The sequence below is a fragment of the Podospora pseudocomata genome, chromosome 3, assembly GCF_035222375.1.
Source record: "Podospora pseudocomata strain CBS 415.72m chromosome 3, whole genome shotgun sequence".
Taxonomy (NCBI): domain Eukaryota; kingdom Fungi; phylum Ascomycota; class Sordariomycetes; order Sordariales; family Podosporaceae; genus Podospora; species Podospora pseudocomata.
In genome coordinates this window covers 1,200,381-1,216,348 of record NC_085887.1, presented here as the reverse complement: position 1 = coordinate 1,216,348, position 15,968 = coordinate 1,200,381, and the positions used below count along the sequence as shown (strand labels likewise).

At 54.7% G+C, this 15,968-nt stretch overlaps 2 protein-coding genes across 2 annotated transcripts; one reads left to right on the top strand and one right to left on the bottom strand.

The window, feature by feature from the left end:
- Positions 1 to 613: 613 nt before the first annotated feature.
- QC762_303340 (uncharacterized protein) lies at positions 614 to 7,232 on the bottom strand. Its single transcript, XM_062888631.1, has 3 exons — positions 6,163 to 7,232; positions 2,450 to 6,100; positions 614 to 2,395 (listed from the first exon to the last, which is right to left on the bottom strand). The coding sequence occupies exons 1-3, from the start codon at positions 6,459 to 6,461 to the stop codon at positions 931 to 933; spliced, it is 5,415 nt and encodes a 1,804-aa protein (XP_062744530.1). The 5' UTR covers positions 6,462 to 7,232; the 3' UTR covers positions 614 to 930.
- A 2,348-nt stretch (positions 7,233 to 9,580) lies between these two features.
- QC762_303330 (uncharacterized protein) lies at positions 9,581 to 15,313 on the top strand (the record flags this gene model as incomplete). The annotated part of the gene is made up of 3 exons (XM_062888630.1): positions 9,581 to 9,888; positions 9,996 to 15,220; positions 15,282 to 15,313. 3 exons carry the CDS (start codon positions 9,581 to 9,583, stop codon positions 15,311 to 15,313), a joined length of 5,565 nt encoding a protein of 1,854 aa, XP_062744529.1.
- Positions 15,314 to 15,968: the final 655 nt, after the last annotated feature.

Genomic DNA, 15,968 nt, shown 5'->3' with positions numbered 1-15,968 from the left:
CTCTTGATTCATCGCTCTGATCTCTCTCACCTCCAAGATTGCCGAACAGCCTGCCAGCCCCTTCCACAAAGAACCCCTCTGCCATCGCATCTCGTCACCTACCATTATCGGCCACACCGACCCGTCACACACCTCTCAGGTACCCGCTCCGTCTCAATCGGGCCCTCAAACCCATCGTCCCACACATCATCATCGTCGTTGTCGGCCGGCCCGTCCGTCTCTTCCTCCCCGATCTCCACGTGGAAAATGAATGAAACCGATGCCATTGTCGTTTCACCACCCTGTCTGGGCAACCGTCATCATGGTGTCTGCCACGTTTTGTTTCACGATTTCATGGTCGTCGGGTCGGGACCGAAGAGGAGGTTTTGTTGGATGATGTAATCCCTTTTTCTTGATTTTCTTGCTGCATAAAAATTGGGGAATTGATACCGAGATGGTTGATTCGGTCCCGGCAGGAACCATGGCCATGGTCATTTTCGAGTTGTGAATTTCGATCATTGATGACTACCTGTGGCAGAGACCAAACAGGTGAGATTTCCGATGAGGTGAATTGGGCGCTGTTTGTTGATGATGGACATGATAATGAAGGGCCGCTGATGGTGTCTTGTGGAAGTAACCCCAGAAGCAAAAGACATGGATGGGTGTTGATGACGAAGCGTGATAACTGGTAAATATACTAGGTGCTTTGCAATGATTGATGACATGATATGATATGATGATGATTCTTATTAATAATACCCCCCGCAAAGAGATTGACAATAATCGACAAAAAACAACAGACAAAAAACAACTAGTAAAATATCCAAGACGATGTTGTGAAAAGAAAAAATAACCCCCCTCCCTTCCAAAATAACACCTTATATCGCGACATCCAAAACATTTTTTTTCTTCTCTTACTCATCCCCAACCAACATCCACACACCCCTTTTATTACATAGCAGCCAACTCATTATCAATCTCCTTATCCATAAACGTCCTCTTCACCCCTGTAATCTCGCACTGCAGCCTCTGCTCGACCAACGCCCTTACCTGCTTCTTGGTCACATTGTCCAAGTCCACCTCCCTCATCACACTCCGGATAGCCTCCACAATCGCCTGCTCGTCTGGGCCCTGACCCAAGCCACGCTGGAAGTCAAAGGACCCGGTGGAGGCGTGCCCGAGGTCCGAGTGCATGCCCAGTCTGCTTGGCCCGCCAGAGAGCATAGTGCCAGTGGACATCCTATTGCCCGCGAGACCCCCCGGGACGGCGAGGTTACCACCGCCGCCTATTGGCGGGGTTCCTGTCATAGTGCGGAGGTTGGTCATGCTGGGGCGAGAGCCGGGGTAGTCTTGATAGGGGGAGTTGGAGTGTCTGCGTTGCATTTCTGCCGCGGTGCCCATTGATAGCATCGACTGCCGGTGGGCGAGGGGGTTGTCAGAGTAAGGGGTTGCGCCGGCAAAGGTGCTGGTGCGGGTCATTGGGCCGCCGGGAGTGAAAGGCGTGCTCGGGGTGGGGGGCATGTAAGCGCCCGCACCGCGACCGGGGAGACCAGTCAGGACGGAGGGCTGGCGGATGGAGGAATAGACTGACTTCATGTCGTCCATTTCGTATTGCTCGTTGAAGACGTTCATGTTCTCGTCCATGACCTTCTCCCCGTTGTAGCCGCGGCGGCCTGGGAGGCCGTTCATGGTCGCGTAGTCGTCCCACCGTTGGAGGGGGATGGAGCGAGGGTCAAAGCCCTCGTCGTCGACGGCGACGACTTGCTTTTTGCCCGATTCCCCAATGACGATGCGGGTGTTGCCCCAGGTGAAGTTGTCTTGGTTCCAGAAGGAGTAGATTGGGAGGATGAAGGAGTAGATTGGGAAGGCGAGGATGTAAATGATCATCCAGCCTACGTGCTGCCATTGACGCTTGAGGATGAAAATCAGGGCTTGGAGGCCGTACACGGCTGCCAACATGATGATGGAGATCAAGGGGAACTGGCCGGTGCCGGAGATGACCGTGTACAAAAGCCAGCCGAGGTAGACGCAGGTGGCGGGGAGGATGATGGTACCGGTGAGATCGATGAAGACGACGAAGCGCATGGAGAAGAAACAGAAGCCGCACATCTCGGGGAGGAACATCAGCTCGACCAGGTTGTGGATGGTCGAGTTGATCCAACGACGACGCTGAGACAGGAGAACGGACCACTTGTCGGGGGCTGCGGTTTGGCAGTAGGCGTCGGGGATGAACTTGTAGGACATGTAGGGGAAATATCTGGTCATGAGTGTGGTGAGGTAACGATCCTCACCGAGAGAGAGCAGATTCTTCTTGTGCAGGGTGTCGACGTGGCAGTCACTGTAGTCGCGGATGACCTCGTCGGAAATGATCAAGGGCTTGCCACGGTCAGCGGTGCGAAGACGGTACATGGTGAAGCTGGGATATTGTTAGCAAAAATCCACGAACAGCACTCAATGAAGAAAAACATACCAGCCCGGCAGACAGGTAACGCTGCCGAAGAGAGACTCGAAAGCCTTGGCGAGATGATGAGAGATGTAGTACTCATAAACCTGAATCATAGTCCACCACGAACGCTCCTCATTCTGCAAGCTCGTCTCACCGCAGATACCAGCAATCTTGGCGTCATTGGCACAAGCGGCAACAAGACGGTTCAGAGAGTCTTCCCGGACGCAGGTATCGGCATCAACCATGAAGAGATACTCGTACAACTCAGGGTCCACACCGATAACATTGTTGATCTGGTGGAACATCTCCAACTCGAGCGGGCTCATAGGGGCGCGGTGGTGAACACGGTTGAGGAAGCTCATCAGCAGAATCTGCGAGTCGCGCTTGCCACGATTACCGGGCTTGGTCTTGTCCTGCTCAGAGGGCTTGCCAACCTTGACAACCACAAGATAGGGGACCACGTTGCCTTCGTACTCGTAGAGACCAGAGTAGACCTTGCCATAGTTGAGCTGTTCGCTGCCCGCACCGACGGACTTGAAAGGCAGGGCGGGAGGATCTGTCTTGGGGTCGACACCGAGAATATCCAAGACGATCTTGGGGGTGGGCCGGTCGTTGCCTTCACCGACAATGACACCGTCGCAAATGACGCAGATCAGCTTCCTCTTGTTGTCGTACTGAAGAGCCGTGAGAGAGTCGAGAGCTTTCCTGAGAGAATCCTCGCCTTCAGTGTAGGCGGGCACCTGGCAGATCACGAATTTGTCCTGCGGGGACGGGCGTCTCTTGGAGCCGAACTGCAAGGCAGACACGAACTTGATCAAAATGACAGCGCAGATCATGCAAGAGAAGCCGAGCAGAATCCAGTTGTTGACCTGGCACCTGGCGCTGTAGCGGAAATCGGGGGTCCCAACGTAAAACCGGTTGTTCAGGCAGTTCAGCGTGTTGCCGATGTTGTTGCCCTCTGTCGTGTTGGCCTTGGCCCAGATGTTGGTGATTTGCTCAGTGAGGTCCTCGCCAGGGTTGTTCTTGACCAGGTTGGTGAGCTGGGTGTTGAGGAAGGTGTATCTGGGGATGTTCTCGTTGTACTGTTGGGTGTCAAAATAATCGCTCAGGTCATACACCTTGCCCTCATAAATGAACCAGTATTTGTTCTCCTCGCGGCCTGCCGCCTTGATCTTGTTGGAATCCCAGACCAGCTCTCCGTGGTAGAATTCCTTCATGCGAGGCAAGAACCTCTTGGTATACCAGTCAGCATCCGCCATTCTACCAGTGCCACCAAAGCCAGACTTGTGGATGGCGTTGGCGTTCTCAATCAGGGAGTCGTTGGTCCGAAGAGCAACTCTGTCATCTTCGATGCCGAGTCTGGGGCAGGCAAGCAGCAGCGGAATCTCGATGTAGGGATCCATGTCGGCGCCTCCCATAGGCTGCATGAACTCCCTGTTCGTGGGTTGTCTCGAGGTGCCGTGGTTGAGCTTCCAGAACTTTGTAATGTCGTATACCTTGCCACGGTGACTGACCCAAAAGTCATCTTCTCCGTTGTGATTAAGAACCTCGTTCCGCGTCCAGGCCTTGTCGAAGTTGGGGCAGAGTAGCTTGCCGAAGAAGATGATCCAGAAAACGATGATGGCGTTGATGAAGAAGATGATGAAGCAGAGAACAAGCTTTTCACGCCAGGCCATCCGCACGTCAGGTCGCTTCATACGACCAACCCATTTGAGGAGAGGTGATGGGACCCACCACGTCAAGGCCCAAACGACAAACACCCAGATCTTTCTGGATGTCTCGATCGGTCGTTCCTCGATGTGCTTTCCAGCGGCGAGATCAGGGTCGAGATCACCAGCGAACTGGTCCACGCCATTGTAAAAGACCTGACCCTTGTAGGTATCGCCCTTGGTACCGAGACCATAGTCACCGGGGGTGGCATTTTGCATGCCCGTCATGGCGGTGGGGGCAATGGATGGGGCTCTCATGGCTTGAACGCCACCAACACTGGGCTGGCTCATGTTCCTCTGGTGGACACCCACAAGCTGATCGTGGCTGCCATTGAAGGACGAGTTGGCAAACGGCTGCTGTGGTGGGAAAAACCCGCTGCCGGTGGCAGAATACCCAGACCCGAGTGTTGGCGGCATCATGTTAGGCATGCTTCCCAATCTCTCCTCCATGGGCTTGATATCCAGCATCGTTTCCGCTTCCCACCAGGCATTTTCCCTCATCCAGACGCGCTCAGAACCAACCACCACCTCGCCGTTGCTCCATCCGCGCTCCAGAATCCAACTTTCAATGCCATCACGGCCCTCGGTGCATCCAAGAGCGCGGAACCGCTGCACAAACTCGTCAAGGTCGAAATCGGCCGTGAAGTCGAGGTGCTTGTTGCGGCGGTTTGCCCACTCTGGTAACCTCCACGCCCGGAGCTGGCGAGATACCGTGCCGGCAGACCAAGCAGAGTTTACAGACGGGAGAGCAGCCAAGCTGGCTGGAGATTCATCTGTGGGGTGAATAGAAAGGTGATACCACGCTCTGCTCGCGCCGAGAATGGCAGAGATATCCAAACGACCAATACGGCCGAGGTTGATGCCCTCGGCGGGCACAGGGAAGAGAAGCTGCTTGATGAAGCCATCGTCCTCAGCCGAGTGGCCGATCTTCTCGAGCACCTCCTCCCTCTTCTCGAGCGCATGCTGCCTTTCCCTCCCTTGCGTGCCAACCATGATTCCAAGCTCGGGCCCGCATTCAGCCACGGCGTTCTGCATCTCGCGGAGAACTGAGCTTCCAGCCGGTGCGACCTCGATGCCGTCCTGCTTCATTTCGGCGTTGATGCCGGTGGTATCATCAAAGATGCCACGCATGGCAACGGCCTTGCCCAGATTTGGGTCAGGAACCTCGAGCACCGTCAAGCAAACAGTGTCGCCACTGTCGTCGTTGGCAGAGGGCGTCCTGCTTCCAGCCTCGGCACCCATTTGCGCGGCGATTGTCTCGTTGGCCTTCTTGATGACCCAGTCGACCAATGCCTCGTAGAGTCCACCGATGAAGATGGAGCGGTCGTCGGTGGTGCACTGCTTGGCCAGGATTTCAGGCTCCAGACCGAGAAGACCGCCGACATCCTCGCAGATGTCGTCCAAAACATCTTCATCCACGTTGTAGTCGATTGTGTTGCCCAACTTCAACAGACCAGCGAGAGTCGAGATGAACTTGCGGTGCGAGGATCCCTTGATGCCGATTTCCTTGAGCGCAGACCGGAAGTCATCAGCGGCAGCGCCGTCATCGGCAGTGGGGAGGTATGATGGGGGGTCATATGTGCCGGAGCGAGCAAGGAGGCTGTAGTGAGAAGCCGCCTTGAGGCCAAGGAATTCCCTCTCGGCTGGCGTGGAGGCAGAGGTGAGAAGGTAGTAAAACACGTCAAATGCACGGTGGCCGGCCTCCTGAGGTATGCGAAGGAGACCCTTCTCTGTGTCAATGCCTCCCTGGGCAAGGGCGATGGATGCCGCGGTGAGGTTACCCGTCAGGTTCAGCGTCAAGGTTACACCAAGAGCCGTTTGTCTCGGGGTCGATGGGTTGTGTGGTGTCACGCAGCGCAAAAATGGCTCGAGGGCACTGAGAGCGGTGAGAAGAACGGGAGGGATCAAGACGGGGAGAGAGGATAGGAATGGTCGTAGTAGCGAGGGTGTAGAGGTGTGAAGAGACCTGGTCGAGGTTAGCAAACCATGAACAGCTGCTGGTCATCTAACGAGATGATAACAACTCACCCCAGAATAATGCAACCATCTTCAGCGCGACGGCGAGCATGTTCCCACGCTCTGGCTGCCAGGGCAGCATCAACAGTCCCTCCGGCGCGCCCATCCGGGCCTGCTAATGAGGCGGTTAGCCATGTGTTGACGACGAGGCTAGTCCCGGCGTCGAGCCGGTACGATTGTCCCGAGAGGTAAATGTTGTGGACGGCATTGAGCAGGGTGGTGGTGGAAACCTGGGATGGCTGCTGTCCGGCACCTCGAGGCCCCAACCCCGGTTCTGAAGCCATCGAGTACATCGACATGCGGTTGGCCATCTTGTCGATGTGGAAGAGTGCGGCGCCCCTTGAGGGACACTGCTAGCCGGGTGGTGTTGTTCTCTGGCTGGCCAACCCAGGAGAGGATAGGAGTAGCGAAGGGGTGTTTGTGTTGCGTCACCAGATGTGTCGACGACAGCGAGAGTGTAGAATCTCCAGCAGCGGAGGCGGAGGGGTTCGAGCGAGTGTGCGTACGAAGGCGTTGGATGTTGTGGTGGGTAAAGGCGTCACAACCTGCAAGCAAGTTCGTCCCGTCGCGGCGGCAACGCGATGGAGGCGCTCAGCCTTCGGGCCCCTTTTTTCAACCGGAGCGAGCGAACACGGCGATGGGCCTGAAAATTAGGCCTCAGTACAGAGGCTCGAGAGATATCAACGATGGACAGGAAAAGCAAACAGAAACCGCCAGAACGAGTGAGGCGGATTGTGAATATGGCAAGAGAAGGGAACAGGCGAGGAAACACCCACAACGAGCGTCGCAGTTGCAAAGCTTCAGTTTGAACAGCGCCGGGGGGGTGGTCTGGGGGGGTGTCTGTCCCAGAAAAGATCACCATCAGCTGGCAGCGGACTACGGCGGACTCTAGAGCTATCTGTCCACAAACGCCAAGGTGTTTCCGAGCCAGAGTGGAGCATCAATGGTGCATGATGTGCCGCGAAAAATTCATGGTGTTCCCGGTTCGACTTGGCCGATCCGGACTGGAATGGCTTGATACTTGCAATTAACGGGCATTCCATCATGATCATTCGCCCTCTTTTCGTCTGTCTTCCCTTCGGTCCTGTTGCCCGTTTGTGGAATCCAGTGAATCCCAAGATTCGCGAAACAAGCCGGTGGATCTGGCGCTGCATAACCAGCACCAGCGGGGTGGCGCGCCTGATCTGATCAGTCCGGCTCTGCGGATGCGGCAGTGGACTTTGGTGGAGGGGCAGCCACCAGCAGTGCCGTGATGTCGGGCTAAAAAAGGCATCTCGGCTGCTGCTGGAGCGTTGAATACGAGGCTGGACAAGACTCGGAGCAACGCGACAGAGCAAGTGACTGGACGTTGAACTGGTTGTTGTACGGTCTTCTCCCCACACCCACAACTCAAGACTTCTCTACGGGACACAAGCTTTCTCTTGGAAGACTCTGTGTGACGGGCAAACACGATGGATTGGCCACGACCGGGTTCCTCCTGTTCTTGTGGTGAGCTTGAGCCTGAAGATGAAGAAGATATTCAGGTAACGGGGTCGGTGCTCGCATTAGCCGCGCCCCATCTCCCGCGGCCTAGCAAGGGGGCTTAAAAGGGCTTCATCTTTTTTTAGGCGTTGCCTCCTCCTCTCCCAATCTGGTTGCCCCGCAGTCTTGAAATGATGCTCTCTGACCCCCTTTTCAACACAGCCGTGACACTGCTTCTCAATTACTTGCTTCATGAGAGAATTCGGAGCTCTTGCAATTGTGTCTCGGAGGTTGGAAGAGGCATATCCACCAGAGACGCGGTGAATATCGTCGCATTCCATCCACTGGGCCCAAAGCTGAAGACAAGTTTGGCCGATCATTCATCAGATCGAATGAAGCCAATGGCCGGGCCGAAGTTTGATTGGTTTGACTACTAGGTACAGCAAAAAAGCAATTGACACTTGGCTATCGTCCTAACAAATCCTCCATTCGCGCAAACTGGCCATGCGCCGTAATAATGTTGTCCGTCCTCACAGGATCCTGTTTGCGCCGCCTATGAGTCCGGATTTCAGTTCATATCGTATATTCGGTTAAGCACACCTATGCGTGCTTCCCGTTACAACGGACCGATGGAACGGCCAGTTGGCTGTGGTTGTAGGTGGTTGTGTCCACAGTCTCGTATGGCCGTCGCCACCAATTGTAATGATCGACTCCAGCAGTTCGTTTTCGTGCCGACGAGGTACAGAGAAAGCTCCGGCCATGTGTACCAAGGGCTTGAGACAACCATTGTGCCTCGTCGGCAATTACAAGAATTCCCCAGATTTGTTGAGAACATACAAGCATCAACAAGAGTCCCTACATGAATGTTATAAAAGCTAATATGTACTTACAGGGAGTCTTCCAAGGTGGTGATGATGCTTGCACCAACTGCACAAACAAGGTCAAACCAAAGCGAGGCTCAGCACCCCGTGTCCGAATCTCTTGACGCCAGCCTCCACCCTGAGCCCCCTGAAATGGCCCGCTCTTTTGTGGGGGGGGGGGGATCGAGTGCACAAGGCCCGGTAAGACCAGACACCGCGGGACGGCGAACGGCTGATCCTGGTACAAAGTTGCACTCTTGGAAGCCCTACGAGGAGATCTTTGATGAAAGAGAATGAAAGAACAAGAGTGCTGTATTCAGCTGAATACTCGAGAAGAACTAACGCGAAGCAATCACTGACAAGAAGAAGACAGGAATCTGAAGTGGTTCTAGAGTACGTTCCAGAACTTGTTTGTTTTGAACCACGACCTGGAACTGGAACTTCACACAAGGAACAGGCGCAGACCCGCGCATGTCGCGTTAGCCCAATCAGACGTTGCCCCTGAGGGGTGTCTCGTAACGGTGTTTCTGCACCGACTGTTCATCCGACCCTCCGTAGCAGGAAAAAAACCAGTCGACTCCCTTTTTTTGCCTGTGGTGCCCAGCCCAGCCCAGGCCTAGCGCCGCTGTTGCAGCAATCGCCAACTCCAGGCGACTCCGGTATCCATCCGCCTGGCACATTCAATTTGTTCTTCCCTGTGCCTTCTCTCTGTCTGTCTGTCTGTCTGTCTGTCTGTCTATTGTCTGCTGTCTGTCACCTCCTTCGATACACACTCGTTTTAGACGGCTCTTTTTTGGCACATGACGTTCGTTTTTGTTTATACCATCCCACTTAGCGCATCTCTCAGTGTCTAAATCCCGACATCTCGGGCCCGTTGTTGGCTCCTAGCTGGTTTGTTTTGCTGCTGCTCTCGACGCTGGCGAAACAGGGGGTGATTTTGGTCTAGTATAGCAACGAATTGCTTGGAACCTCGTCTCGTTCTTGCGTCTTCGACACGCATCGACGCACACACTTACGCCTGTCAGAAACAACACCACGACGCGATATATACCGCCCTGACGGATCAGCCCTGATCACGGCCGGCTTCTGACAAGAGCGCCGTCGCCATCATGGCTCTCAACCTCCCGCCCATGGGCGGGAAAGACGGAGGGGCCCACACACAACCGTCGTTGCCCTCATTGCCCAACCACCTGCAGTCCGACAGCCATGCCACCTCCCACTTTGCCAGTCGTTTCCACGTCGGCCTCCCCATCACACGCCTCTCCTCGCACGGCTTCATTGCCCTCAACACCTTCTCAACCTCCAACAAGGGGGATGGCACCAAGGACGGGTGCGCCGCGGCTGCTGCCGATGATCTCGCCGAGAGGACGCTGCTTCGGTTGGGATACCGATCAGAAAACCAGGCCGTCTTGTTCCTGTATGTTGTTTTCTCCCGTTGGTCCTTTTGTCGTTGTTGGTTGTTGTGTTGGCTTGACTCGTAAGAATAATGGCGCGCTGCTTGATGGCTGACATTGGTTGATACAGAGGTGAAACTGGATCTGGAAAGACCACTGTTCGCTCGCACCTTCTGACCTCGATTTTGAACCGGTCGTCCACTCCCCTGTCCCAAAAAATCTCTCTCGCCGCCTATGTCTTCGACACGCTCACCACCACAAAGACCGCGACGACGCCAACCGCGTCCAAGGCTGGTCTGTTTTACGAGCTCCAGTACAACACAGAATCCACCACGACCCCTATTCTTGCCGGTGCCAAGCTCCTGGACCACAGATTAGAACGGAGCAGGATAGCGGATGTTCCCACGGGTGAGCGCAACTTCCACGTGCTGTACTATTTGTTGGCGGGTACGGGCCCGGCCGAAAAGACGCATCTTGGCTTCGATGTGCCGGCCACGCACAGATGGAGGTACCTTGGTCACCCAACACAGCTCAAGGTTGGAATCAACGATGCCGAGGGTTTCCAGCTCTTCAAGACGGCTCTGAGGAAGCTCGAGTTCCCTCGGAGTGAGATTGCCGAGCTTTGCCAAATCATGGCGGCCATTCTGCACATTGGCCAGCTCGAGTTTGAGACGTCTTCTAGCACAACGGTGACTGGTGATGAGAGCGGTGGTTTCTCCCACGAAGGTGCTCAGACGTCTACTACGGTCAAGAACAAGGATGTTTTGGGTATTGTTGCCGCATTCTTGGGTGTCAGCTCGGTGGAGCTTCAGACGACTCTTGGGTACAAGACCAAGATGATTCACAAGGAGAGAGTCACGGTCATGCTCGACCCACAGGGCGCGAGAGGGAATGCCAACGAGCTCGCCCGGACGCTCTACTCGCTTCTGGTGGCCTACATCATCGAGACGATCAACCGCAAGCTCTGCGCTGATGAGGGCACGTTCTCCAACACCATCTCCATCATTGACTTCCCTGGCTTCCAGCAACAGTCTACCACCGGCTCGACCTTGGACCACCTTCTCACCAACGCCGCCAACGAGGCTCTGTATAACCTTACCCTCCAAAACTTCTTTGACCGCAAGGGGGAGATCCTCGAGACCGAAGAGGTGGTTGTTCCATCAACCAGCTACTTTGACAACTCGGACGCCGTCAAGGGCCTTCTCAAGCCCGGCAACGGCCTCTTGAGCATTCTCGACGATCAAACCCGTCGCCACCGCACCGATATCCAGCTTCTCGAGAGCTTCAGGAAACGCTTCGAAGGCAAGAACCCAGCCATCCAGGTCGGTGCCTCCCAAGCCAAGCTTCCCGGTTCCAACTTTTACACCACAAACGATGCCGCCAGCTTTGTTGTCAAGCACTTTGCCGGCGAGGTCGACTACCCGATCAAGGGGCTGGTGGAGGAAAACGGCGAGGTCATCTCTGGCGACCTGATGAACCTGATCAGGCAGAGCAAGAGCGAGTTTGTCGCCCGTCTGTTTGGCCAAGAGGCGCTGCAGACGGTGGTGCACCCTCAGGAGAGGCAGACTGTCATGCAGGCGTCTGTCAGCTCCAAGCCGATGCGCGCGCCCAGTATCATGTCCAAGCGCGGGCGCCCAGGTGCGGCGCGTCAGCCTCGCGTTTTGCCTGTTCCTGAAAGAGGGGATGCCTCTGATCAGGGGAGTGAGGTTGGTGAGGGCAAGGGAGCGGGTTCTGTCATGGGCTCGGAGCAAGGGGCGTCGGGGCAGTTTTTGGCTGCGCTGGACAACGTCACGCGTGCTTTTAATGCTCCGGGCACGAACTGCTACTTTGTTTTCTGTCTCAAGCCGAATGATAGGAGGATCGCGAATCAGTTCGATACCAAGTGTGTGCGGGCTCAAGTCCAGACGTTTGGTATCTCTGAGATCAGCCAGCGGATTCGGTCTGCTGATTTTAGCCTGTTCCTGCCGTTTGGGGAGTTTTTGGGACTTGCTGATGCGCAGACAGTGCTGGTGGGGAGTGAGAGGGAGAAGGTTGAGATGGTTGTGGAGGACAAGAGGTGGCCGAGCAATGAGGTGGCTATTGGTGCTACTGGTGTGTTTCTCAGTGAGAGGTGCTGGATGGAGATTGCCCAGCTGGGTGACGGCTTCTCGCAGGGGCCGTATACGGATGGCGGAGACGGGGTGTCTAACCCTTTCCTGTCCAAGGAGCGGCTGCCATTGTCCGCGGGCGCTACTCCCGGTAGCATCCCAAGCGAAAAGAAGGCCGGTTACTTTGGCAGCAATGATGTGGATGCAAGGTCCGACGCTGGGGTCTCGGTCATGGGCAACGGCGACATGTTCCAGAACCTCGAGACGAGAGAACAGATGGCGGAGCGTGGCAACGAAAAGACGATGGAGGAGGTCGAGGTGTACAAGGACAGCCCGAGCCGCAAGCGTTGGGTGTTTGTCGTGTACTTCTTGACCTGGTTCATTCCTGACTTCTTGATCAGATGGTTGGGCCGCATGTCACGAAAGGATGTGCGCATGGCATGGAGAGAAAAGTTGGCCATCAACATGATCATCTGGTTCTCTTGTCTTGTTGCTGCCTTTTTCATCGTCGGTTTCCCCATGCTTATTTGCCCGCGCCAGCACGTCTACAGTCCCGAGGAGCTTTCGCGGTATGATGGCAAGGACGACAATCCCGCCTATGCTGCCATTCGTGGCCAGGTCTTCGATATCGGTGCTTTCTACCCGCGCCATTACCCCGGTAGGGATGTTCTCCCTGAGAAGATGCTCAAGCAGTACGGCGGCATGGATATCACCGGTCTGTTCCCCGTGCAAGTCTCTGCTGTTTGCCAGGGCCAGTATGGCGAAATCGATCCTGCTGTCCAGCTAGACTACCGCAACACCAACCTCACCGGCTCTGCCAACATTCTTAACCGCGAGGATACCAACTGGAAATACCACGACTTCCGTCACTTCACCAACGACAGCAGACCGGACTGGTTCTCGCAGCAGATGCGTATGCTCCGTGATTCGGGATACAAGGTTGGAAATATCGGTTACTCGGCCGAGTATGTCCGCACACTTGCTAACAAGGGTGAGGCCATTGCTATCCTGGACGGCCGTGTCTACGACATGACTAGATATCTAAAGGGTGGTCGTGGCCAGAGGAATCCTCTTGGTGAACCCGAGCCTACTGATCGCGAGGCCTCCGAGTTCATGCACGAGCAGGTCGTCGGTTTATTCAGCGGACGCTCTGGCGAGGATGTCTCGGCCCTCTGGGAAGGGATGGATCTTGACGCTGGCATGAAGAGCAGGATGCGCTTGTGTCTCGACAATCTCTTCTACGTGGCCGATGTCGACACACGTAGCTCGGCGCAGTGCAAGTTCTCGGAATACCTCGTCCTGTCCATCTCGATTATGCTGGCTTCCGTTATCGCCTTCAAGTTCTTTGCTGCTTTGCAGTTTGGTACCAAGAATATCCCAGAGAATCTCGACAAGTTTGTCATGTGTCAGATTCCGGCTTATACCGAAGACGAAGAGTCTCTCCGTCGTGCCATCGATTCGGCTGCTCGCATGCGGTACGATGACAAGCGCAAACTGTTGGTTATTGTCTGCGATGGTATGATCATCGGTCAAGGCAACGATAGGCCCACCCCCCGTATTGTCCTCGATATCTTGGGTGTTTCTGAGACGGTCGACCCTGAGCCCTTGAGCTTTGAGTCTTTGGGTGAAGGTCAGAAGCAGCACAACATGGGCAAGGTTTATTCTGGTTTGTACGAGGTCCAGGGTCACATCGTTCCTTTCCTGGTCGTCTCCAAGGTCGGCAAGCCTTCTGAAGTCTCGCGGCCTGGCAACCGTGGCAAGCGTGATTCTCAGATGATCATCATGCGCTTCCTCAACCGCGTCCACTACAACCTTGCCATGAGCCCTCTCGAACTCGAAATGTACCACCAGATCCGCAACATCATTGGCGTCAACCCGACCTTTTACGAGTATTTGCTTCAAATCGACGCTGATACCGTTGTGGCTGCTGATTCGGCTACCCGCATGGTCTCCTCCTTCCTCGACGACACCCGTCTCATTGCCGTGTGCGGTGAGACAGCCCTGACCAACGCCAAATCGTCCTTCGTCACCATGATCCAGGTCTACGAGTACTACATTTCTCACAACTTGTCCAAGGCCTTCGAATCCCTCTTCGGCTCCGTCACCTGCTTGCCCGGTTGTTTCTCCATGTACCGCATCCGCGCCGCCGAGACGGGCAAGCCACTGTTTGTCAGTCGCGAAATCATCGAGGGCTACGCCACCATCCGTGTCGACACGCTTCACATGAAGAACTTGCTGCACCTGGGTGAGGATCGCTACCTGACGACGTTGCTCCTCAAGTACCATTCCAAGTACAAGACCAAGTACATCTTTTCTGCGCACGCCTGGACCATCGCGCCCGATTCCTGGACTGTGTTTTTGTCCCAGCGCCGCAGATGGATCAACTCTACCGTTCACAACCTGATGGAACTTATCCCTCTGAATCAGCTCTGCGGCTTCTGCTGCTTCAGCATGAGGTTCATCGTGTTCATCGACTTGATGTCCACCATTGTCCAGCCTGTCACGATCGCCTACATCGTCTACCTCATCGTCATGGTCACCCAAAAGGCGACCGTCATCCCTGTTACCGCCTTTGTCCTTCTCGGAGCGATCTACGGCCTGCAGGCCATCATCTTTATCCTCCGTCGCAAGTGGGAGATGATTGGGTGGATGGTTCTGTACGTCCTCGCCATTCCCGTGTTCAGCTTTGCCCTGCCGCTGTATGCCTTTTGGCACATGGACGACTTCAACTGGGGCAACACTCGTGTCATCGCCGGCGAGGACGGCAAGAAAGTCGTCATTTCTGACGAGGGCAAATTCGACCCGAGCTCCATTCCAAGAAAGAAGTGGGAGGAGTATCAGGCTGAGCTTTGGGAGGCGCAAACTTCGCGCGACGACGCGAGGTCAGAGGTGTCGGGTTTTTCGTATGCGACCAAGCACCCTGTTGCCGTGTCGGAGTATGGGTATGTGCCCTCCCGCCCGGTGAGCACGACGGGGTATCACCAGAACCAGAGCCGGATGAGCCTGGCGGCGTCGGAGATGCTCATGGCGGGGAACAGGCAGAGTCAGTTTGGGGGTAGCCAGTTTTTGGGTGTGGGTGCCGGGAGCCAGCAGGAGCTGGAGATGACGAACCTGGCGGGGATGCCGAGCGATGAGGCGTTGCTGGCGGAGATTAGGGAGATTTTGAGGACGGCGGACCTGATGACTGTGACGAAGAAGCAGATCAAGATGGAGCTGGAGAGGAGGTTTGGGGTGCCGCTTGATGGGAGGAGGGCGTTTATTAATTCGGGTGAGTACCTCCACTGTTCTGTTTTCCCCCAAGTGATGATGTGAGGCTAACAAGGTGACAGCCACTGAAGCGATTCTCTCTGGGAACTTGTAAAACTGAACTGAAGATGGGGAGGGTGGGGGGGTGTTAAACTGTTAAAACTAATCATATAATGTTTTGCATATCATTTTTTTGAAGTTCTTTGGGCGCGAAAAGAAAAAGAAGGATATGTTTTTTTGAGGATTTGTCTTGTCTCTGTCTGTCTCTGGCCGTCTCTGGTTGTCTATCTCTAAGGATTTCCTTGTTATATTCGTCTTTTGGTTATGTGATAAGGGGTTCTATTTTATCATTGATGTGTGGGATGTTGTTTTATAAGATACATAGTTATTATTCAAAAGATTTTTTTTTGGTTGGGTTGATTCTGAGGGGTAGATTTAGAGGGTTGATGTGAGAGGTGAGATGTGAAGCTTGAAGTGTGAAGTGTAAAATAATTTGTGGATGGTTGTGGAGGGTTTGTTTTGGGTAGGTATGTTGGACAACCCCTGTGTGATGCTGTTGTAAGATAATGTTGGGAGAAGCGGACTGGCGGCTTGTTTCTGCCATGGCGGTATCATGAGAGCTTGTGGATGGTTGGCGTGATGCTTGCAATGAAGGGGTACCTATCTGTCAGATGTGCATATTGGAAGAGTAGAGCTTAGAACTTGTGGTCTTCACGGAGCAACAACAGTAAAATTTTCCTATTGCACATTGGGCATGGATACCTAGGTAC